Source organism: Myripristis murdjan, chromosome 8, assembly GCF_902150065.1.
Source record: "Myripristis murdjan chromosome 8, fMyrMur1.1, whole genome shotgun sequence".
NCBI lineage: Eukaryota > Metazoa > Chordata > Actinopteri > Holocentriformes > Holocentridae > Myripristis > Myripristis murdjan.
The window spans coordinates 24091119-24114515 of record NC_043987.1 but is presented as its reverse complement, the minus strand read 5'-3'; the positions used below and the strand labels follow the sequence as shown (position 1 = coordinate 24114515).

General features: G+C 41.9%; 6 protein-coding genes across 9 annotated transcripts in view; 3 read left to right on the top strand and 3 right to left on the bottom strand.

Moving 5' to 3' along the window:
* LOC115364377 (coenzyme Q-binding protein COQ10 homolog, mitochondrial) lies at positions 1-4338 on the top strand. Its single transcript, XM_030058915.1, has 5 exons — positions 1-220; positions 1048-1200; positions 1455-1647; positions 2316-2417; positions 3727-4338. Exons 1-5 carry the CDS (start codon positions 117-119, stop codon positions 3847-3849), a joined length of 675 nt encoding a protein of 224 aa, XP_029914775.1. The 5' UTR covers positions 1-116; the 3' UTR covers positions 3850-4338.
* Positions 4339-5705: 1367 nt separating this feature from the next.
* On the top strand, positions 5706-6883 carry LOC115364267 (complement C1q-like protein 4). 2 transcript variants are annotated; one of them, XM_030058752.1, is made up of 4 exons: positions 5706-5808; positions 5958-6077; positions 6169-6303; positions 6399-6883. In XM_030058752.1, exons 2-4 carry the CDS (start codon positions 5996-5998, stop codon positions 6683-6685), a joined length of 504 nt encoding a protein of 167 aa, XP_029914612.1. In that variant the 5' UTR covers positions 5706-5808; positions 5958-5995; the 3' UTR covers positions 6686-6883. The 2 variants fall into 2 exon arrangements, with proteins under 2 accessions (XP_029914612.1, XP_029914611.1); XM_030058751.1 differs by lacking the exon at positions 5706-5808 and having other exon boundaries at positions 5833-6077.
* Positions 6884-7181: 298 nt separating this feature from the next.
* Positions 7182-9012, bottom strand: LOC115363180 (myosin light chain kinase, smooth muscle-like). The gene is made up of 4 exons (XM_030057282.1): positions 8866-9012; positions 8674-8761; positions 8436-8576; positions 7182-7402 (listed from the first exon to the last, which is right to left on the bottom strand). Exons 1-4 carry the CDS (start codon positions 9010-9012, stop codon positions 7197-7199), a joined length of 582 nt encoding a protein of 193 aa, XP_029913142.1. The 3' UTR covers positions 7182-7196.
* Positions 9013-10470: 1458 nt separating this feature from the next.
* Positions 10471-11220, top strand: LOC115363179 (complement C1q-like protein 2). The gene is made up of 3 exons (XM_030057281.1): positions 10471-10612; positions 10704-10838; positions 10934-11220. The coding sequence occupies exons 1-3, from the start codon at positions 10531-10533 to the stop codon at positions 11218-11220; spliced, it is 504 nt and encodes a 167-aa protein (XP_029913141.1). The 5' UTR covers positions 10471-10530.
* The window catches only part of mylk5 (myosin, light chain kinase 5), a 15774-nt gene continuing 3344 nt past the window's right edge, over positions 10968-23397 (bottom strand). The window contains exons 2-17 of one of the 2 annotated variants that reach the window (XM_030058745.1): positions 22724-22873; positions 21930-22082; positions 21493-21669; positions 20979-21014; positions 18429-18550; positions 17032-17185; positions 16612-16923; positions 15430-15535; positions 14684-14887; positions 14348-14565; positions 14133-14256; positions 13606-13758; positions 13399-13528; positions 13207-13294; positions 12969-13109; positions 10968-11937 (exon numbers count right to left, since the gene is read on the bottom strand). In XM_030058745.1, the coding sequence (XP_029914605.1) occupies positions 11732-11937; positions 12969-13109; positions 13207-13294; positions 13399-13528; positions 13606-13758; positions 14133-14256; positions 14348-14565; positions 14684-14887; positions 15430-15535; positions 16612-16923; positions 17032-17185; positions 18429-18550; positions 20979-21014; positions 21493-21669; positions 21930-22082; positions 22724-22873 (2474 nt within the window). In that variant the 3' untranslated portion in view covers positions 10968-11731. The remainder of the gene's footprint in view (positions 11938-12968; positions 13110-13206; positions 13295-13398; positions 13529-13605; positions 13759-14132; positions 14257-14347; positions 14566-14683; positions 14888-15429; positions 15536-16611; positions 16924-17031; positions 17186-18428; positions 18551-20978; positions 21015-21492; positions 21670-21929; positions 22083-22723; positions 22874-23397) is intronic. The other variant, XM_030058746.1, reaches the window with a different exon arrangement.
* The window catches only part of LOC115364264 (tubulin alpha-1B chain-like), a 17925-nt gene continuing 11594 nt past the window's right edge, over positions 17067-23397 (bottom strand). For both annotated transcript variants that reach the window (XM_030058748.1, XM_030058747.1), the window contains exon 5: positions 17067-17077. The gene's annotated coding sequence lies outside the window, so the exon portion shown is untranslated. The remainder of the gene's footprint in view (positions 17078-23397) is intronic.

The window sequence follows — 23397 nt, the reverse complement described above, 5'->3', positions numbered from 1 at the left end:
CCGCTGGTCGGGCCAGTGGAGCGACTGATCAATGAGCGGCTCAGAACAAAGCCGCACTGCCGCTGTGGAACACCGCGTCTCTCCAAAACTTTTATTACCTCCCTACAGACCTCACCATGACCAACAAAACGACCCCTCTGCTGTTCCGGGCGCTAGTGGAGATGTCCGAGGCGTGCTCCTCTAAAGCTGTGCGAGGAAAACCCACTAGAGCAAATATCAGGTGAGTTTTTTTTTTTTTTCCCCCAACTTAACCAACAGTGATCAGGGAGGATTTTTTAGTTCCGCTGAATTCAACGGTGGATTGTCACCTTAAGTGACTTTTCCCGCACAGGAAGTAACGATCAGTATTAGACTGGCCTTGTTTCGGTGTCGATCATTCTGGCGAGTTGTCAAAGGTAATTGGTATACTGGTGGCTGTTATATATAAACAACAAATTTATAAGTAAAATTCATGATGAGGAAGTCGATTATGCCGGCCGGGTATTGGCTGTGTGTATGTGCGTGTGCGTGTTTCTGTGTTTTGTGCGTGTGCGTGCGCGCTTGGCAGGCAAATGCGCAGTCATGGGATTCTCTCCTATCTCGCCCTATCAGCGGCTCGCAGTCAACAAGCTGCCGAGCCTGAGAAACTAAATGCGACAGTCAGTGATCATCATTAATAAATCAAGCAATCAGCAAAATAAACACAAGCCGGCTGTTAGTGTATGCTGTGCTTACTCTTAACAGATCATATCCACATATAATCTGTCAGTTTGATGCTTCTTGATTTATGCCGCACCTGTGAATTTACAGCATGAATATTATGAGCAAATTCCATTCTTCTAAACCACCAGCAGTAGTACATCCTTAACCAGACCAAACAGCATAATGAACTGCAAATTGATCCGGTTTATGTGATAATGTAATGATAAACTTTTTTTTTGCACCTGACCTGTGCTTTCCCCTCCGGTGGGAGAGGATCTAGTATTGTGTGGGATGTTGTGTTGCTCATTAACTAACTCATCCAGACCTCTGACTAATGTGTTCCCGCTTGTGTTTGGCTCCTGTCAGGCACTTGGGCTCGTGTGGCGCCCTGGCAGCCAGGCGAGCCACCCTGCCCCTCTGCCCTGCAGCCCCTGTCCACCCCCCCAGCCGCAGCTTCATCAACCTGGCTGCTCCCATCAGCACCCGAAGGATGGAGTACACCGAGTGCCGGACGCTTGGGTGAGTCCCTAAAAGCCCCAGTTAATATCCAGGGTTATTAACATCAACCAAAAGTCAGATAAAAACTATATGGGTAAACTATATAATACTATATAAACTCTTTAAAAGGCTAAACTACAGGAAATCCTAACCCACAATATCTGTGGAAGTATTCATCTAGTTTGACTTGCCACCATACCTGCCTCTGTCTTTTAGTTGCTTGAGAGAGAGCAAAAGTGAAAGTGCATGAGTGTGATGACGGTGTGTGTCCTCAGGTACACTCCAGAGCAGATGTTCAGTGTGGTAGCCAATGTGGATCAGTACCAGCACTTTGTTCCCTGGTGCAAGAAGTCTCGGATCATGAAGGGACGGAACGGCGACGTCCGGGCGGAGCTTGAGATAGGTTTCCCCCCCATTGTGGAGCGTTACACCTCTGAGGTCACGGTCGTCCCAAACCACCAAGTCAGGGTGAGTCTTTTTTTCCTCAGTCCTTAAACATGAACATGGTCAAATGAAAAATGATGTTTTTACCTTCCTCGATAATCCTCCTATCACTGTGTTCGTCTTTTTAAGAATAAATGCACCCAAAATTCTTTTTATTGTCTTATATTTTTGCATCAAACTCTCTTTACATTTACATCCTAGAAAATGTATAATTCAAAGTGGTACAAGGTGTCAACATGTTACAGTGATGCATTTTTGAGCGTTCAACCTTGAAAGCCACGTTTCCCTCTCCAAGACACCCTGGGTTGGCTAGAATTTAATCATTTGAATAATGTGGAATTTGTGACAACTCAGGTTTATACACAGGACGTTTTTGAACTTTTCGACAGTTTTGAATAGACCTCTCTTTAGTTATGTCCTGCCCCGACATCCTGTTCCAACATGAAATGGCTGAGTGTGACAGCCTTGTCCAGTATTTTTGTCACAGTTTTGGCTTTTGGCTCAGTACCTGTTGGCTACCTGACAGTGTTTAACTGTAGTGAGAGACTGAATGAGCTCTTTGACGTCCTTCCAACATTTTGCTTGTCCAGAGAACAAGCCTTAGAGCAGCTTTTTTTCGGTGCTTTGACCCAGAATAGGCTCACTACCTGCTGGCGATCAATGATGAAGAGGGGACATTTGTTTTGTAACAGGCTGTGTGTACTGACGGATCCCTCTTCAGCCATCTTGAAACAATATGGAGGTTTGCACCCGGAGCCAAGGACCAACCAGACTCCTGCAAGGTGGATTTCTATGTAAGTATGATGCCGCCATGACGTAAGATGGTTTAAATGATAACTGTAGGAAAACTGAATAGTTGAACTAGCATAAGAAAGAGGATCCTAGGAAAGAAAGGTAATTGGAATATGCATAAAATAGAATAGGAATAAAAGGAATAGGTATTAGCCCAATAAATTCACAGTCACATTAGTTGTGTTAGCATTATTACCTGCGATGTTCAGGATAGCTGGTCTAATTCCAAGGCTTCGTCCTTGTTCTCTTGTGAATGGATTACTGTCCCAAAGGAAGTGTTTAGTATAAAATCCCATTAAGCTCTATATTTAGTATGGGTTTGCCGCTGGTGTCCCTAGAGGGCTGAATGCGCCGTCCTGGCAGGGCACAATGACAAGAAGCTGCTGGCAGGGGTTTGGTGACCTGAATGTTGGGTCAGATCGCCTCTGAGGAGACAAGGAAGTGATTTTATTTCAGTGACCCTGTGCATGGAAGAGAAATAATCAAACAGACACCTAACGCTGCCTGGGTGCTCTGCCATGAACCAGCCGCTGTCAAAGAATACCCTAAGGGAAGTAGTCAGGCAATCAAACTAACTTGCTAAACCAAGACAACAAGAGTTAAGGTGATTTTTTTTCCCACAGTGAGGGAGTGCTTTTTCAGAGTCCCTGGTGTGCCGGTACACTAGGGACGCACCTCAAAGAAGTAGTGCCAATCGAGACTGATGGTCAGATAGTGTTGCATTACCTGGACAGTAGTGGGTTTGACAAAAATCCAAAGAATCGGGGGAGGAGGAGAATGTGGACCCGGTCATTTTCTTCTTTGTCGGAATCCCAAACATTTCGTTTTACCTCCGTCGTTGGGTTTAGCGCCAGTTTCGTGTTGATTAGTGGGTCATTTTATGCTGCATTCCTATTGGCTGGTTAGTAGACATAGGTCGTCGCAGCAGTAACGCTGTGAGATGGTAATTTTGTCCCAGGGTATCTTTGGTTGCAAGACTGTGACAATGGCCATCTTTGAAGCCAACATAGGTCCACCGTTTTGGAGCCATGACCAAAGATATTGCCACATTTCTTCCACGTTGGTCAACTTAAATTTGGATTATCATTGTCTACACTCGATGACAGTCAGTTTGGTGTTTCAGAATCCTGAGTGTTTAAGCATTCAGTTGTTCACATGGTGTAAGCCAGAGACAGTGTACAGGTGTAGGTTTAGTGTTGATCGGACACTGGGATTGATCGGACATTGGGATTGATCGGACATTGGGATTTCAAGCCTAATTTCAGTTAGAATTGCTGACCTAACGTGTCTCTGCCTTCTTGTCCTCTGTAGGTATCGTTTGAGTTCAAGTCTCTGCTACACTCTCAGGTGGCCACCATGTTTTTTGACGAAGTGGTAAAACAGATGGTCGGCGCCTTTGAGTCACGAGCAGCCCGGCTGTACAGGAGTCAGTAGGAGGCATCGGCACGGAGGTGGTCACCATGAGGATGAACACTTTGACCCCTTTCAGCGTGGACCATCAGCCAAACCTCACTAAACACCTCCCGCTGCCACCTAATTTCAACACTGGACCGCTCTCTCGACCACAACCACCCGACTTCAACGTCTTACCCAGGAGACTGGATCTTCTTTTTGCACTGCATCATATTTCTTACCTGTGTTCACATGCACACAAAACACACTTTAAATCTATTTATTTAAATGCCACAAACTAATTTATTTACGTACATGTACTTTTTTTGTTTTGTTTTGTTTTGTTTTGTTTGGGATAAGAATGAATGTGTGCTTTCAAATGTTCATGACGAAAGTAAATGTTTGTTTGTAAAATTGTGGAATAATTTGTGGTCAAGTGACTTTAAACATCTGAAATGGTGCAGAAGAGCTTTTTCTTGTCCAGCATATTTTATTGTGCCAGTGGAATATTAAAAAGCTCTATTTGGTAAACTGGTGTTCTGGATTATTTTGTGTCTGCCTTTTTTAGCAGGAGCCAGAGTGTAGACTCAAGCTCTTCCATGGAAGCAGTTCAAGACATATAGAAGTATGACGGATTTCCAGTGAAGTCAGCTGCTCATTCTGTTACAGGAAAGCACATGTTTTTTCATGAACAGTTACATAAGCACCAATGACTTGAGGCTACAGTCAGCTTGTCCCACCCACTTTTTCCCACACAGCCATTCATCTTCTCAGAACAATAGCTGTTTTTTTTTTTTTTGGTCACATTGTGAGACTGAGGTTTTGCCATGAGATCGTACATGTTGGCTTGTTTCAGTTTGAGAAAATGGCAACAAAAGGTCATGTTGTTCCTGCATACTGATGTTCACTTTTGTACTTTGTTGCTGTATCATCAAGTTGATTGAAAATTGGTGCAGTGCTCACAAAGGCAATACAGCTACCATACCATACCAATACAAAACTACAATAATGACAAAAATATAATGATGTAAAAGAGCCGTTCATACCAAAACTTCAGTGTGTTCAGCCACTTAGAAAGGAAAACAGACCTGTGCACATATATAACATAAGAACATAAAAAATGAGTTCAGGGGAACAGAACAAAAACTCAAACAAAAATTCTTCAGCAGGCATTGAATCTACTTACAAAAATCTAAAACAAACAAAAAACAAAAAATGGTCCATGAGTATATGAGGTGCCAAAGCTATACAATGTAAACACAAAGGTATTGACTCAAACCCATTTTATAAAATGATATAACAACTAGATATGACTTGAAAATGACTAAAAGTGAAATTAAAAACTCCTTTTCATGAATAGAATTACTATATAATGACCAGTCGTGGAGAAATGGCACCCTTCCTTGGAAATGAGCTTCCTGCTTTTGTGAGTTAATCAAATATTGCCGCTCAACAACTACTCATCAAATACAGCTTAAAGTCCACCTTAACGCCCACCATGCCAGCCTTAATATTTTGGCAACCTATTTGTTATTTCCACTATTCTCTGTACCTCTTCCCTTTCCTGCTCGGTAAAGTATGTTGTGACAAACCTGTTTTGTGAAGTGTCGAAAGAATAAATTTGACTTGACAGTGGTTACATTTTCTAGAGACTGCCCTGGCATGTCATGATGAATCTACATTTTATTCACATTTATACATTCTACCCTGCAACACACTCTCATAGTGCTGTATCCTTTTTTTTTTTTTTTTTTTCCAAAGGCTCCTATTTCTGACCTTTCTCTTTGTAGAGGGCAACAAAGCTGATCTAACTAAACTAAACAGTGTTTGCTTTGTGGGAGACTTCATTTTGCTTCATTTATTTTGGCCATTTATTGTTGATATTTTCCTAACTTTCTCAGTGAGCCTTTTAATTCAAACAAGGATGTCCTTGTTCAAGAACCTTGTCAGATGCCATATAAAGGGACAGACTGGGCAGAGAGAGACATCAGAGCAGGTCAGGTGAGATTCCAAAACCACCAAGATGAAGAAGACCACAGTTGTGATGCTGGCACTCTGCTGCTTTCTATGTGAAGCAGAGATTAATGACAAAGTGAGTCAGAATGTAGGTTCAGCTTGCTGCTCTGACACCTGCTCTGTCGTCTCAGTAGCGCAGACCCTAGGAGCTGTGGGAGAGAAAGTGTCGAGCATGATGGATAAAATTACACTCCTGGAGACCAAGGTGCAAAAAACAGAGACTCAAGTGCTGGAGCTGCAGAGTCTCAATGGGGGTAAAATATTGTTTCTCTTTTCTGGATGAAAATACCTCCTTTGATAAGTTCTAACATTAATCATGTATTTGTGGTAATCTGATACTTCCAGGTGTGCCTAAGGTGGCCTTTTCTGCATCTCTCCTGAAGTCTGGCTCAGGAAACACAGGACCTTTCAACACTGCTACTGCACTTAAGTACAAGAATGTCTTCTCCAACATTGGCAGCAGCTACAGCCCTGAAACAGGTATTTAAAGTGTGTACTTGTGTATAAAGTGTGAAAGTGAGAGAGAAAGAAACAGGGAACTTGTGAAACTTAATCCATTCATCTTATTTTGCCAGGAATTTTCACCGCATTGGTGAAAGGAGTGTACTTCTTCCGATTCTCAATGCTCAACAACCTCAAGGCCCCTCCCAACTCTGTTGTGAGCCTCATGAAGAACGGTGTGAGGCTGGTGTCTGTGTGGGACACCGTAGGGTCTGACGCCCACGACATGGGCAGCAACGCTGTGGTCATTTCCTTGAAGGTGGGAGACCAAGTGTATGCAGAGCTTGCGGCAAACAGGATGATCCATGATGATACCATGAACTACAACACCTTCAGCGGTTTTCTGCTCTTCACCACGTGATTCAAGCAATATGAGTTAAAGTCTGGGTCAGTCTTCATGCTTTGAAAAAGAGATATCTCACTTTATTCATGCTAAGGTAGGAAAGGGAATCTGTTTACTATATAATCTGCTTGCCATGATGTTATAGCATTAGTCACACATTAATAAAATGTGAGCTGTAGATGTTAGGGTGTGCAAACTGCTCTGTAACATTGCAAATGTAAACGAAATTTATTTTCCAACCATGTTCATCTATGAAATGCATGTATCTCTGTAATAATAATTCACCCTTAAATAAATTTCATGCAATATCACATTGTTTGCATACAGTACAGAATGTACATCAGGCTGTTGTGGTTCCCATTTGTATCAACAGTCAAAAACAGGAATGTACAATACGATATTTCAAGGCACTCAAGAAGAAACATTATGAAAAATTTGAAAATATAATTCACAGACACTGATGGTGTCTATAAAGTTTTATATATCTGTATTATGTGCTGAAGAATGCGTCCTGACAAAAACGACCAAACTACTGTTTAACAATTAGTTTGGCAGAGCAGGAAGCCTCCCCATGGTCATTGGTGGCTCTGCAGGTGTAGGTGTTGGTGTCCCTTGGGCCAATGCTGGCCAAGACGAGCGTACAATGGCCGTCTTCGTCATACTCTATCTGCACTCCGGAGGACTCAACCACAGGCTCCTCCCCGCACAGCCACACCACCTCTGGATCAGGGTATCCTGCCAAGATGGGAGACAGGATGGTTGAAGACAGGACAGTCAGTCAGATGAGAACTTTTAAAATGAGCCACAGAGGCAGATCGCTCGTGGGTGAGACTGAAATGGCCGGTTTCATAAAGCGGGCCAAAGGTGCTGTTATGTGCTCTTGACTTAGGTCACCCAAGATATAATAAGGTGTATTTTCCTACTTCCCACTTGGTTTCTGTGTGACTTATCAAGGTCTCCCTTCAACACAGTGGGGCTGGATGGGTATTCATTTGTTGAGCTCAAAACATCAAACATTGTGGAGTTCCACTAAGAAATATTTCCAGCAGAAAAACACCAACAAACTGTATCTATCTGCACCAGATTTGTATTTGGAAAGACGATGGCTGGCTGAAAACCTTGTTGAGTCACACAGAAAGTATGAACAGATTGCACTAGAGGTAAGAGGGAAAATAGCTTTTTCTTTTATTATTTTGAGGAAACTGTCCCTTTTTAACTAATTAATTAATCAATTAAATTATACATATACATATCAATTAATTATACATTTATTTAACCTGGCGAGGACACATTGAGATTCTGAATCTCTTTTCTAAGTGTGATGTGGTCAAGAGGCAGCAGTATATAGATAAAATAGATGCTACCAACAGACAACACATAATAGTTATAAAAAAAAAAAAAAATCATTAAATAAGGTTAAATATACTTGAACACTGAAAAAAATTAAGGTAGATTAGACATGTGGGAGTCAACCATGTCATAAAACTGTAGAAAAACAGAAGTATAGAGTTTCTAAATCCTTTATAATGGCCATATTTTGACTCAGGGTAACAAGCTCCTGTTTATTTTGGAGCGAGTTCCAGTGAAAAGTGGCCCAGAACCTAATCTCCTCACAGACAATACAGAGGACTCTAACCATAATTATCCGTGGACTGCAAAAATATTCAGTTGCCCTGACTGAAACCTAGTGTAAATCCACAGATTACACAAATATAATCTGATTATGGAAAAGCATCACAGGACATGATTTGATGAGGCGCATGTGAACCTGTGAGGTGACAGGAGAGGCAGGCGCTGGATCCCTGGGCCACTGTCTGGTCCTCCAAACTCTGGGAGAACTGCGGAGGCCCCTGCATCTTCAGCTCCAGAGACTGAAGGGCGTGCTCTGCCTCCGGCATCAGAGGGGAGTCTGGCGTAGGAGGGAGTAGATGAAAGTGGGGATTACCCAGGACTGATGATACAGCAAGGTTTATCAGAGAACATTTTAAATAAGGGGAGTCTCTTACCCTCTCCAGGGCTGGTAGGGGATACAGGGTTGTCTCCTTTAGACAGCATGGCCATTCTCTTAAGGGCTAGCAAGGCCTTCCCTGCTTTCTGACAGACATAAAATAGGAAAATTAGACTGTAACAATGTCCCCAACTCAAAGGGAAGATTTAATACAACCCAGTAGCAATTAAGCGCTAACATGGGGTGTTACCTTCCACTTCTGCCTCGCTAGGAACCTCTTCATCTTCTCTTTGGACAGGCTCTTAGTGGTGCTGGGGTCTCCAGAGTCAAAAGCTGCCATCCAGGGGTGGGCAAGGGTCACATTGTGAGACTGAGGTTTTGCCATGAGATCGTACATGTTGGCTTGTTTCAGTTTGAGAAAATGGCAACAAAAGGTCATGTTGTTCCTGCATACTGATGTTCACTTTTGTACTTTGTTGCTGTATCATCAAGTTGATTGAAAATTGGTGCAGTGCTCACAAAGGCAATACAGCTACCATACCATACCAATACAAAACTACAATAATGACAAAAATATAATGATGTAAAAGAGCCGTTCATACCAAAACTTCAGTGTGTTCAGCCACTTAGAAAGGAAAACAGACCTGTGCACATATATAACATAAGAACATAAAAAATGAGTTCAGGGGAACAGAACAAAAACTTGTTACAAAAATTCTTCAGCAGGCATTGAATCTACTTACAAAAATCTAAAACAAACAAAAAACAAAAAATGGTCCATGAGTATATGAGGTGCCAAAGCTATACAATGTAAACACAAAGGTATTAACTCAAACCCATTTTATAAAATGATATAACAACTAGATATGACTTGAAAATGACTAAAAGTGAAATTAAAAACTCCTTTTCATGAATAGAATTACTATATAATGACCAGTTGTGGAGATATGGCACCCTTCCTTGGAAATGAGCTTCCTGCTTTTGTGAGTTAATCAAATATTGCCGCTCAACAACTACTCATCAAATACAGCTTAAAGTCCACCTTAACGCCCACCATGCCAGCCTTAATATCTTGGCAACCTATTTGTTATTTCCACTATTCTCTGTACCTCTTCCCTTTCCTGCTCGGTAAAGTACGTTGTGACAAACCTGTTTTGTGAAGTGTCGAAAGAATAAATTTGACTTGACAGTGGTTACATTTTTTCAGAGACTGCCCTGGCATGTCATGATGAATCTACATTTTATTCACATTTATACATTCTACCCTGCAACACACTCTCGTAGTGCTGTATCTTTTTTTTTTTCCCCAAAGGTTCCTATTTCTGACCTTTCTATTTGTAGAGGGCAACAAAGCTGATCTTTGACTTTGGGCAAAGATCCCCTCAAGTAAGTTATTACAAGAGTGAGGCGATAGTGTGATGGAGTCACAGTGATTAATGTGATCCTTTGAACTATAAACTAAACAATGTTTGCTTTTTCACTTCTTTGTGGGAGGCCCTTCATTTCATTTCTTTTTCATTTCATCTATTGTTGAACTTTGTATTTTCCCAACTTTCCCAATGAGCCTTTTGTAAATACATTGATTTATTGCTGTTTATTTTGAGCAGGAATTTCCTGAAATGGTTCATTATTTGCACATACACCCTTGTCTTTGCATGGTGTCAGATGCCATATAAAGGGACAGACTGGGCAGAGAGAGACATCAGAGCAGGTCAGGTGAGATTCCAACACCACCAAGATGAAGAAGACCACAGTTGTGATGCTGGCACTCTGCTGCTTTCTATGTGAAGCACAGATTAACGACAAAGTCAGTCAGAATGTAGGTTCAGCTTGCTGCTCTGACACCTGCTCTGACACCTGCTCTGTCGTCTCAGTAGCACAGACCCTCGGAGCCGTGGGAGAGAAAGTGTCGAGCATGATGGATAAAATTACACTCCTGGAGACCAAGGTGCAAAAAACAGAGACTCAAATGCTGGAGCTGCAGAGTCTCATTGGGGGTAAAATATTGTTTCTCTTTTCTCGATGAAAATACCTCCTTTAATGAGTTCTAACATTAATCAGGTATTTGTGGTAATCTGATACTTCCAGGTGTGCCTAAGGTGGCCTTTTCTGCATGTCTCCTGAAGTCTGGCTCAGGAAACACAGGACCTTTCACCACTGCTACCACACTTAAGTACAAGAATGTCTTCTCCAACATTGGCAGCAGCTACAGCCCTGAAACAGGTATTTAAAGTGTGTAGTTATGTATAAAGTATGAAAGTGAGAGAAAAAGAAACAGGGAACTTGTGAAACTTAATCCATTCATCTTATTTTGCCAGGAATTTTCACCGCTTTGGTGAAAGGAGTGTACTTCTTCCGATTCTCAATGTTCAACAACGTTAATGCCACTCCCAGCTCTGTTGTGAGTCTCATGAAGAACGGTGTGAGGCTGGTGTCTGTGTGGGACACCGTAGGGTCTGACGCCAACGACATGGGCAGCAACGCTGTGGTCGTTTCCTTGGAGGTGGGAGACCGGGTGTACGTAGAGCTTGCGGCAAACAGGTTGATCTATGATGATAACATGAACTACAACACCTTCAGCGGTTTTCTGCTCTTCACCGCGTGATTCAAGCAATATGAGTTAAAGTCTGGGTCGGTCTTCATGCTTTGAAAAAGAGATATCTCACTTTATTAATGCTAAGGTAGGAAAGGGAATCTGTTTACTATATAATCTGCTTGCCATGATGTTATAGCATTAGTCACACATTAATAAAATGTGAGCTGTAGATGTTAGGGTGTGCAAACTGCTCTGTAACATTGCAAATGTAAACGCAATTTATTTTCCAACCATGTTCATCTATGAAATGCATGTATCTCTGTAATAATAATTCACCCTTAAATAAATTTCATGCAATATCACATTGTTTGCATACAGTACAGAATGTACATCAGGCTGTTGTGGTTCCCATTTGTATCAACAGTCAAAAACAGGAATGCACAATACGATATTTCAAGGCACTCAAGAAGAAACATTATGAAAAGTTTGAAAATATAATTCACAGACACTGATGGTGTCTATAAAGTTTTATATATCTGTATTATGTGCTGAAGCATGCGTCCTGACAAAAACGACCAAACTACTGTTTAACAATTAGTTTGGCAGAGCAGGAAGCCTCCCCATGGTCATTGGTGGCTCTGCAGGTGTAGGTGTTGGTGTCCCTTAGGCCAACGCTGGCCAAGACGAGCGTACAACGGCCGTCTTCGTCATACTCTATCTGCACTCCGGAGGACTCGACCACAGGCTCCTCCCCGCACAGCCACACCACCTCTGGATCAGGGTATCCTGCCAAGATGGGAGACAGGATGGTTGAAGACAGGACAGTCAGTCAGATGAGAACTTTTAAAATGAGCCACAGAGGCAGATCGCTCGTGGGTGAGACTGAAATGGCCGGTTTCATAAAGCGGGCCAAAGGTGCTGTTATGTGCTCTTGACTTAGGTCACCCAAGATATAATAAGGTGTATTTTCCTACTTCCCACTTGGTTTCTGTGTGACTTATCAAGGTCTCCCTTCAACACAGTGGGGCTGGATGGGTATTCATTTGTTGAGCTCAAAACATCAAACATTGTGGAGTTCCACTAAGAAATATTTCCAGCAGAAAAACACCAACAAACTGTATCTATCTGCACCAGATTTGTATTTGGAAAGACGATGGCTGGCTGAAAACCTTGTTGAGTCACACAGAAAGTATGAACAGATTGCACTAGAGGTAAGAGGGAAAATAGCTTTTTCTTTTATTATTTTGAGGAAACTGTCCCTTTTTAACTAATTAATTAATCAATTAAATTATACATATACATATCAATTAATTATACATTTATTTAACCTGGCGAGGACACATTGAGATTCTGAATCTCTTTTCTAAGTGTGATGTGATCAAGAGGCAGCAGTATATAGATAAAATAGATGCTACCAACAGACAACACATAATAGTTATAAAAAAAAAAAAATCATTAAATAAGGTTAAATATACTTGAACACTGAAAAAAATTAAGGTAGATTAGACATGTGGGAGTCAACCATGTCATAAAACTGTAGAAAAACAGAAGTATAGAGTTTCTAAATCCTTTATAATGGCCATATTTTGACTCAGGGTAACAAGCTCCTGTTTATTTTGGAGCGAGTTCCAGTGAAAAGTGGCCCAGAACCTAATCTCCTCACAGACAATACAGAGGACTCTAACCATAATTATCCGTGGACTGCAAAAATATCCAGTTGCCCTGACTGAAACCTAGTGTAAATCCACAGATTACACAAATATAATCTGATTATGGAAAAGCATCACAGGACATGATTTGATGAGGCGCATGTGAACCTGTGAGGTGACAGGAGAGGCAGGCTCTGGATCCCTGGGCCACTGTCTGGTCCTCCAAACTCTGGGAGAACTGCGGAGGTCCCTGCATCTTCAGCTCCAGAGACTGAAGGGCGTGCTCTGCCTCCGGCGTCAGAGGGGAGTCTGGCGTAGGAGGGAGTAGATGAAAGTGGGGATTACCCAGGACTGATGATACAGCAAGGTTTATCAGAGAACATTTTAAATAAGGGGAGTCTCTTACCCTCTCCAGGGCTGGTAGGGGATACAGGGTTGTCTCCTTTAGACAGCATGGCCATTCTCTTAAGGGCTAGCAAGGCCTTCCCTGCTTTCTGACAGACATAAAATAGGAAAATTAGACTGTAACAATGTCCCCAACTCAAAGGGAAGATTTAATACAACCCAGTAGCAATTAAGCGCTAACATGGGGTGTTACCTTCCACTTCTGCCTCGCTAGGAACCTCTTCATCTTCTCTTTGGACAGGCTCTTGGTGGTGCTGGGGTCTCCAGAGTCAAAAGCTGCCATCCAGGGGTGGGCAAGGGCCTCTTCACACGTCATCCTCCTCCTGCAAAAGCAGATAGAAAGTTAGAGCTGGTTTAAGAGGACATTGCATTGGCAATTGTGTGGACATACTGATGTCACCTGGTGTTCTTGTTGAGCAGGGAGCTGATGAAATCTTTGGCCTGCTCCGTGATCTCCTCAAAACTGTCCTCATCAAACTCCCACTGGGCAGCTGTCACCAAAGCCAGGGTCTCATCGTCGCTGTTACCCTGGAATGGAGACTCGCCACTGAGTCTGAAGACCACACACAAAGAAGACATAGTCACACAATTCTTCCATTATAATGACAATATCAACCTTTGTCCACTAGGTGGCATGAAAGCACTGATTTTCCCAAACAAACTGGCACTCAATCCTGCCTGACCGGTACAATCCAATAACCTCCCACATTCTGTGATTTTGCCCAAAGAATTGATCTAGGCTCAGCCTTTATGTTGACGTATGCAGAATCAATACCTGCAGCATCTTAGTTTGGTGTGTTTACTTTTTTAATGACTCTTTTCCAGTCATAAGGTCAGACAAGAAATAATATTTCTAAGCAAAAAAAAAAAAAAAAAAAAAAAAAAAAAAAAGGAGGAAGCAAGTGAAAGCACAACTGCAGTACTCACAATATGTAGCAGATGACGCCAATGCTCCACATGTCAGTGGCCAAACACACAGGCTCATAGCTGATCACCTCTGGGGCCACAAACTCCGGAGTCCCATGCATCACCTTCAGAGGTGTGTTGGGGTCTGTAACACAATACACCATTTAGCATTTAAAAATATGTGTCCCTTCCATGCCCAGAGTTCTGGGTTTGTTTTTCACTCTTGCTTCACTTACCAAGTCTGCTGGCTAATCCAAAGTCAATGACCTTAATGGAAGTGCCTGTGTGGTCGACACATACAATGTTTTCAGGTTTGAGGTCTAGATGGATGATGTTCTGCTGATGCATGTAGGCAATCCCCTCCAGGATCTGCTGCATGTAGCGCACACTGGCAGGCTCCGTGTGCTCAAAGTTATCATCCACTATACGTTCAAACAGCTCCCCACCTGCAATGCTGCCGATGGAGACAAAACACAATAAAGATGCACAGGAAGCTCGGATCCTTGTCTATACTGTTCAACCTTGATAATCAGGTGCTGATCAACCAGCAATTCAGTGATTCAGCTACTCACAACTCCATGACCATGACCATCTCAGGCTTGTTGTCATATGCCGCCAGACACTGAACCAGCTTGGGGTGGTGGAGGTAGTTCATCAGCTCTATCTCTTTACGAGCGGCCTCCCTCTCTTTGGCACGACGGCCTTTGTAGAACTTCCCAGCACACACACGTCCCGTCTCTTTGTGGGTTAGTTTAAACACCTGGCCGAACTTTCCCCTAAAGAACCAGAGGAGGAGTTAGGCATGTTTTTTTTTTCCTTTTTTTTTTTTTTTTAAAGATTAAGAACTAATTGGCTTTATTTAAAATGTACATCCTCCAGTTGGGTATCTGGTTATGGGATATGGTTTTGTCATACATAGAGCCACAGACACATCTGTATAAAAAAAAAAAGTAATCAAGCACAATAGCCATTCCTTAGGTTTTGACAGAGATCTGTTTTCTTTTTAGAAGGCTAGGTCACGAAAGAGGAGCTGTGTCACTACATGCTCCACATTTTAATCCTTTGCAATTAACATTTGGCAGGCAATGAGTACAATTCTTGTGAACTAAGACCTCTTCTTCAGAAATAGGACTTACAAATATATCAAGTTTGCTTATCCAGGTTATTCAGTTCTGAGGAAAACACTCTTTGCTGCTATGATACTTGAAAAACCTGGTTGTGGCTGTTGTGGCTTTGCTACTGTGGATTTTCCTCCTGTTATAACAGGTTGAGAGTATATGTTTTCATGCAGGCAGGCTTTGTTTTAACAGGTACTCACACTCCCAGTTTTTCCAGCAAATTGTAGTGATCTGTGACCTTGTGGGTAGCGTCGATAGTGATATGTGTGTACATCTCAGGGGACTCTTCCTGTGGCTTTTCTGAAACTACACACACAAACACACTGGCTGTAAGTCTGTAAATACGCTGTATGATATTGGAAGAAACTGATAATATTATTTGATAATGTTCTTACATGTTGGAATCTACTGCTGTTCGTTGTTTTGTTTGTTCCAAAAACTAAAATATAGCAGGTGCACGCAGAACTTGTAAATTAATATAAAGTATTCATCAAGTTCATTCATAAACATATGTATTCATTAAGTACATAATAAACTGTTATGATTGATGTTATGACAAGGAATATTGACCTTAGATACCCATGGGTTTGTGGATCAAGTTTGCTTAGCAAACATCAGTAAACTGGAGAGAGATTTGACAAAACTAGAGCTACAAACTCTGGGTTTCAATTCACAGACATGGAGGAGGAATTACTTTGAGGTGTATTTGAATATATATATAGTATATGTATCAGTGTAGTTAGATAGATAGATAGATAGATAGGTAGATTTTTTATTTCTGTGTCATGCACCAGAAGGTGCCCAGCCCACATGAACACAATATATAAATCATTCCATCATTGCATAATATTATATATTTGAGGTGAGTTATGACTGTTGTCTACTTTCAGATTCCTGCTAATTCCTCCAAAGTTGCCTGTCCTGTCTCTTTCCTGTGCTGGGAATCTACATTGGAACCAGTAATTTTCAGTCTTAAAATAATGTTTTTTCTCTAAAAAAAAAAAAAAAAAAAAAAAACATTCTGAAAACATTCTGCCAGTCAGCAGAGATTACTCCCACCTCTTCCAATGAACCGCAGTTTCATTGGAAGTTTTCTGGGAACAAAGATAAATGTGCCGAAATGAGAAAATGACCCAGAAAATTCTGTAAACAGGTTTACAAGCACTGAGAACAATTATCTCTTCCCATTGGCCCACATTTTGCTTGTTTTACGAAAAACAAGAATTCAAAATTGAATATGAGACTGAAACAGTTGTTCAGATGGAAATATTTTGCAGTGCAGTGCCTTGAATAAAAGGATCAATTCTCTCTGGGATCGACTCCCACATTTTGTGGTATCTCTGTTCCCCCTGTGACTGACACTTCAGTCCACCTCTTCTCACCTTTCTGCTCCATCCTAACCACTGGCGACTCTGGGCCTGGTTCGCTCACTCCCACGGCGTTGTAGGCCTTCACTCTGAAACAGTACTCCTCCTGAGGCCGCAGCCCAGAGCACACCCTGTACGACGTGCTCTTACACTGGTCAGTCAGCTCTCTCCAGTCCCCGGGCTCAGTGGGCCCTGGGCTCCTCACCTCCACCACGTAACCCTGGATAGCACTGCCACCGTCGTAGCAGGGGCCCGACCACGACAGGACCACGCTGCTGGCTGAGACGAGGGAGACCACAGGGCAGGATGCAGGAGGCTGCGGCTTCTCTGGTGTAAAGATGACAGGTCACTTGTATGCAGAACTGTCCCCGCTTCACTTCACATGCCTCTATGTGGAGGACAGCTCCTGACCCTGCAGAGGAAGTGCTGCCTTACCTATGACGGAGAGGATGAGCGTGTGCTGTGCCGAGCTCTTCCGATCCTTTACAGCAATGGTGTAGCGTCCCGTGTGCTGTGGCTTAGCCTCTGCTATACACAGTGTGCTGCTCTGGTCAGTATTTTCTGTCCACAGCTCTGGCCCATCCACTATCTGCAAAGTAAAAGAGAGTACGTGCATGTGAGAGATGGAGGGACGAAAACAGATCATGGAGTCAAGTGCATGGAAAACCAATGGAGGGAAAAAAACATCTTACTTGTCATATAATCATGTGTACACTTTTCAACACAGCCATTTATTGCCTCTTTACGCAATATAAAAATCCACTTTGAGGAAGCTCTTTTGCATGTGTCATCATATCTTCAAGCACTTCAGCTAATGATATCCAATACGGCATTTGCATTTCTGTATCTAGCATGCCACATCAGCTTGCCATATCACATAAGGCTGCAGTCACTAATTTCATCATTAGCTCCTTAATATGACATAGCTTTTTAAAACACTCCACGCCAGATGGCCATGGGTCCTGCTGAAGTGTCCTTGAGCAAGACACCAAAGCGCTACCTGCATTTTGTCAGCAGCTGCTGTCTGCAAATGGAGAAAGACAATGTTTTTTAATCCCAAGACATGTATTTTAAACACGTTTTGGGATTTAAAAAAAGGGAGAGAGAGAGAGGGAGAGAGAGAGAGTCGTTTCAGGTGAAGTGAGATGATGGAACTGTAACCACTGAACACATTTATCCTTCCGCCTGCTGCAGTGATGAGCTGAAGGTATTGGAAGATCCGGCACAAATTGGCATCCTCTAAAATGCCTCTCATTTTTTAAATTCATTTATTTTCATCCCAACACATGTATTTCAAATACACATGAGACATGGTGTAATTAAGACAACTTTGAGGTTGCTTAAAGTTTATTTTTTCACTCTGACAAAACTAGGCTAATGACTCCCATAGACTTCAAGTCTTTATGCTAAGCTAACACAAAATGCTACCCATAGGAACCAAACCATTGGACTTACAGAGATGAAAATGGTATCAAACAACTTGTTTAATTCTTGATAAGGCGATAAAAAGGTATTTTGCCCAAAATGTTTGAGTATTGCTTTAAATAGGTGCCTAAATACCATGTCATTAACTCTATGTAAAGAAATGCAAATATAAAGAACATAATTGCCAGATGTCCCTGAAGATGCAATGACACTGATCTAATGCTGCTTCAGTGTGTATTTTTACACCATGTTAAGAGGCAATAAATGGCTGTGTAGATAAGTTTTTTTGCCAGACAGTTTTTGCACCATCGGCCTTCCTTTCAAGTGGACTTTGTGTGGCAAATGGTGGACACATTTCATAACGTGGCTTAGTTCAAGGTAAACCACTTTCAGAAAGGCCACTGTACCTGCTCTTTGTCTCTGATCCAGCAGGACACCACAGGGGGGCTGCTGGTGAAAAAACACGTCAGACGGGCAGGTTCTCCTGTCTTCACTTTGAGCTGCTGTGGTGGGTTCTTAAAATGTAGTGCTGTAAAAACAGAACCAAATAAGTCAGGGTTTTGCATTTCATGTGTTTAATTAACAAACTCCTTCCATTGCATTACATGCATCTGGCCAAAATGCTATATAACCATTTAGGAAACATTTTGCCAGATGAAATTCATTCCCAAAAGTGCAACTTGTGAAAGTGGGTCCGAACTTTTCATCGTGTTCATGTGGGTGTCAAAGCAGCCGGGCAAATATAAGGGAGACTGTTCTGTAACTGTGAGGTCTCAGGTTTGATCCTGGATTGCAGCGGCGGCCTGCTGAGCTGCCCTTCAGTAAGACACTGAAACTGTACCTGCCTGTTAAATGTAAGCTGCTCGGGATAAGAGCAGCAGCTAAATGAGAGAACATTTTGTCAGCAGTTCCTGTTTGTAAATGGAGAAAGAGACATTGTTCTCAATTCTTCAGTTTCTACCTGTGAATCAATGGACTGTAAGAGGTAACTCTTTATTTTACAGTCTGATATTTAAATAAGTTCATAGCAACAAGTACTTAACTGGGAAATTATCTGGAAGATGGATTGCAAGTGCTAAATAAACAAACTAAATAAACCCCAAATAAGAAAGTAAGTATTTAGCAACCTACCTCACAGGTAGATGGTAATATATTCATAACTGTCTGGTAATAACCAGGTATTTATTATAGGAAATGAGTTGTTAACAAAAACAGCTAATGGGAAATTGGCCTCAAACTGCAGAGCTCGGTTTCTAAAATATATTCCTGGTAGGTAGCTAGAAACTTACTTGGAAAGTAGATGGTATTAAAATATTGTTTTTACAGCCAGCTGTAAAACTGTGCGGTACTTCTAAGGAAACAAGTTGGCAACAAAAAGTACTAACAAGGAAATAGTTTAAATGTAGTGAAGAAAAATCTAGTAAGTTTACATAAACATCACCTTCAAAGAGGTGATAAAAGATGTGTCCTTCAGTGATTTTTTTAATTACCATGTAGGTGCCAGAAAATTAGTTGGAAACCAAAAGCACTTGCAAGGAAACTGTTCATAAACTAGATCGCAAATGCTAAATACAGCAAAATACTTGAAAATAGGAAAGTTACTAAGGAGGATGTACTAGAAAAATACTCTCATTAGAAAAGTAAATAATACGTTATTATACAATAAGTACATGACAATATACTGGGAAACTACATGGCAAAATACCATCATTAGATGGTAGATATTTCCCTATAAATATCAAGATTCTTGTCACCCAGTGGTTAAAGGCTAACTTTCCATGGTTGGATTTAAAAAATATATATATCAAAGTGCTATATCCAGTTAGTACTTTTTGTTACCAAGTTATAACTACTTGATAATTAACAAACTGCAAAATATGAGATTGTATGTTTACATACATGCAGTTTGTCCTGTACTAAATAGCAACTGGGAGTAAGTCCGTCCTTCCTCAAGACCCACATTATTGCAATCTATGGACAGACTAGTGTCTCAAATGGAAACAAAGACAACATTTCATTACCAAACACAGATGGCCTACCCCACACAAACACAAAGAGTCCTTGTACAATCAAGTGTGTTAAGTTATGCAGCTTTACCCTGAAAATGCCTACGGAGCTCAGTTAATAGCAGATTCCACCAGCAATTTACTTAACACAAGAGAATAAGCTTACTGTACGTCTAGAGGCATGTCACACATATGACTTTGGGATATGCCACATATCCCAAAGTCATATCCTTCGTCTGAACCAATACATTAGACTAGATAATTCCTGTTAAAGTCACTGTTCATTATTCAAATGTTGTTCAAATATTGTAGCATCAGTATGGTGGATTTGACTGGAGCCAATCTGATAAAAGCCCAGTATGTCTACATGTCTTCAGTGCATACAGTGTACCTTTTAACAGGATATATGGACCAGTATGATGTTAAAAGAGCATTTCTTTAAAAACAAAGTCTAATAATACTTTACTTCAAATTTTACCATAATCATAATCCAGCTTTGTAGAAGCTAATAGCAGAGCAAACACATACGCCCTACCATCTGTGCACTTTACAGACCAGTTCAGCAGCAATGTCAGGCTATGGGAGCACAGCGACTGACAGTCAGACAATATTATAGCAGGGACAAAGGCTAAAGAAGAGGGTGTAGCTCGAGGGCAAAGAACTACAGCATTTGAAATAAGACACACACAAGGCAACTGCAACAAATGGATGAGTAACATTTACAAAGTAAACAGACCTGTACCATATACAATATACCATTGTGAGAAAGGGAACACTTCCCTTTCAACACTTCACTTTCCCTTGTGGACCCCAGGAAGACTAGCTGGTCCTACTTTTGTGACAACTAATGGGGATCCTTTTAACAATAAACAATAAACTAACAGATGAGGGAATGGCAGGTGCATGATCCAGTCAGTTGTCAGGGATTGTGAGTGACTGTGTGTGTCTTACCTGTCCCGGAGTTGGCTCTCCTCTTTGGGATGACTTCTGCAGTGACAGACAGAGCACAGGTAAGTTTTCATGTGGCGTTTGGAGGCGTGGCTGTGTTCTGTCTATGGCAATCAGCTCATGTTGAACAAACCCTGCAGTGTCCTTTTCCTTACATGGCATTAGGACTGAAAGCTTTAAGTAGGTGCATCAGAGTGGAAGCAACATTTGTTTACACAAGTCCTTACTGGCTGAGGTTATGCCTGAGAGCCAATCGCATTAAGTCTGGAAATGATGTACTTCCCTTTCAAAAAATAGACTTCCTGGCCGTCCAGAAAAATATGGACAACAATAGCAAAGGGGCAAAATTTCTTATCCTGTAGTACAGCAAACTACAAAACATGTTGCATCCACGCCTCTGTGCAACATAATGCTCTACCATCACATGATAAAATTCTTTGCATTATATCTAAAATGAAGCTGTCAATCATAGCTATATAATTTTATTTTAATATTTGACAACTGATGGTCCCTTCACCTCTTTGAGGCCCCGTTGCGCTGTGGCTGTCAGTGACTGTAGGGGAGCTAGATCCTCTGAGGTCCTTTAAATCGTCTTTTGGAGACCGAGGTGACCCTCCGTTTTCCATGGTGCTCTTGGAGGCAGGAGCTGGGATGTCTGAAATACTGTTCTGCACTCCGCAGATACTTTCAAAGTCTGGCTTGGTTCCGTCAGGAGTCAGCAACAACATTGAGGAAGGAGAAGAGACAACAGACCACAGGACAAGTTTCATCAGAAATGAAACTGCTGGAGTTGGTCATTATTAGCATGACATTATTGCCATATTTAATTTGTGACTGTAGCAGCAGATTGTGTTTATGCCGAGAGTGGGATAAATGCAAAATCATGTATAAACTGTACATTTTGTGTGGAACAGTCCACGTAGGAGGTTTCCCAGTGTGCCGTGTCCGTCTCACCTCTGACAAACACAGCGGCGCAGCAGGATGTCTTGCCCACGCTGTTCTCTGCCAAGCAGGTGTAGGCACCAGCATCCTCTGGCAGGCACTCCCTCACTGAGAAACTCACCTCGCTGCCATTGAAGGAAGGCTTCCCAAAATGGGCTACTTCACCTGCCCACAAGAGCAAACGACCACACTAGAAATACTCTCTCTCACCGCCCTCAGCTGTGGTGTGAATGTGCAAAAATGAAAGAAAGTAGTGATCATGTTGATGGACAGGCAAAAACATTTCCTTCACACAAACGTTCCTTCGGTGGCCAACTCAATGGTTCACCTGGTCGACTCCTTATCCCAATGCTTCAATCCCAGACGGAGGTGGCATCACTTAAAAGTAGTTCTGGAAGCAGCTAAAGCGGGCATACATGACTTCAAATATTTTTAATCCTGGTTAGATTTTAGGAAATCATTGTGTGTTGTATATCCAGATGTGAGACTTTGCTTAACCTCTGTCTCGCAAGTTCAGGTGAAGAGTTGTATCACAAAATAAAGAAAACTTGATTTCAGAAACTCAATTATGTTTATTATCAGGGCTTCAAAGCTACTCAGTGTAGTTTGTGGCAACTTGTGGAGCTATAGTCCCCACAAAACAGGGACCTGGTCCATTACAGTGCCACTAGCGGTCACAAACTACATTGTGCACCTTTAAGATGTTGCTTATATAATACTTGAATATAGTAGTATAGCCTGTAGAACATGCATTTGACTCGAAGGAGGCACTTTGAAAGCTATCAGTGCAAAGTGTTCCTGCTCACCATTGTGCAACCACGACACCCTGATTGGCTGGCTTCCAATGAGGACCCCGCGCAGTGTGATGTCACCTCCTTCGTCCACACAGCAGTCCTCTATGGGCTGAGTGAAGACGGGCGGATCCAGTCTCCTGACAGGGGAGAGGCTGTGGGACCCTGGAGAGGAAAGAGTGGGAAGGAGGTGAAGAGTCAAAGAGAGAAGAGGAGAGAGCACCACAAGCATACCGAGGGGTTTGACAGCAAACAAACAAACAATTGCACTTTAATCTTTAAATGGGTGTTTCCTCTTTATTCAAAACATAACATAGGGCCCGTTCATACTTTCACAGAGATCAGGATACAGAAAATAAAATAAAAAGTAAATTCTATAAAAGCTTTAAGAAGCAGTTGTACCCTGTTTTACACCAAATTTCAAACAAATCATTCTTGGCGACTGAGAAGTTTAAAGTGCTGCAGGTCTACAATCACCCACCCAGTCAGCCAGTTAGGATGCTCTGTCTCACTGTCAACCACCACAGCTAACACCACTTCTCTATTTCTGATCTTTGTCTGCTCTCATGTGCTAACCACATCTGCATGTGTTCAGCGTCCCTCTGCACAAGCATCACGAGTATGAACTGCCTACTGCCTACAAGCAAGTAGCATAGGGTGTGTGTATTTCCAGAGGTATCTCAGTACTA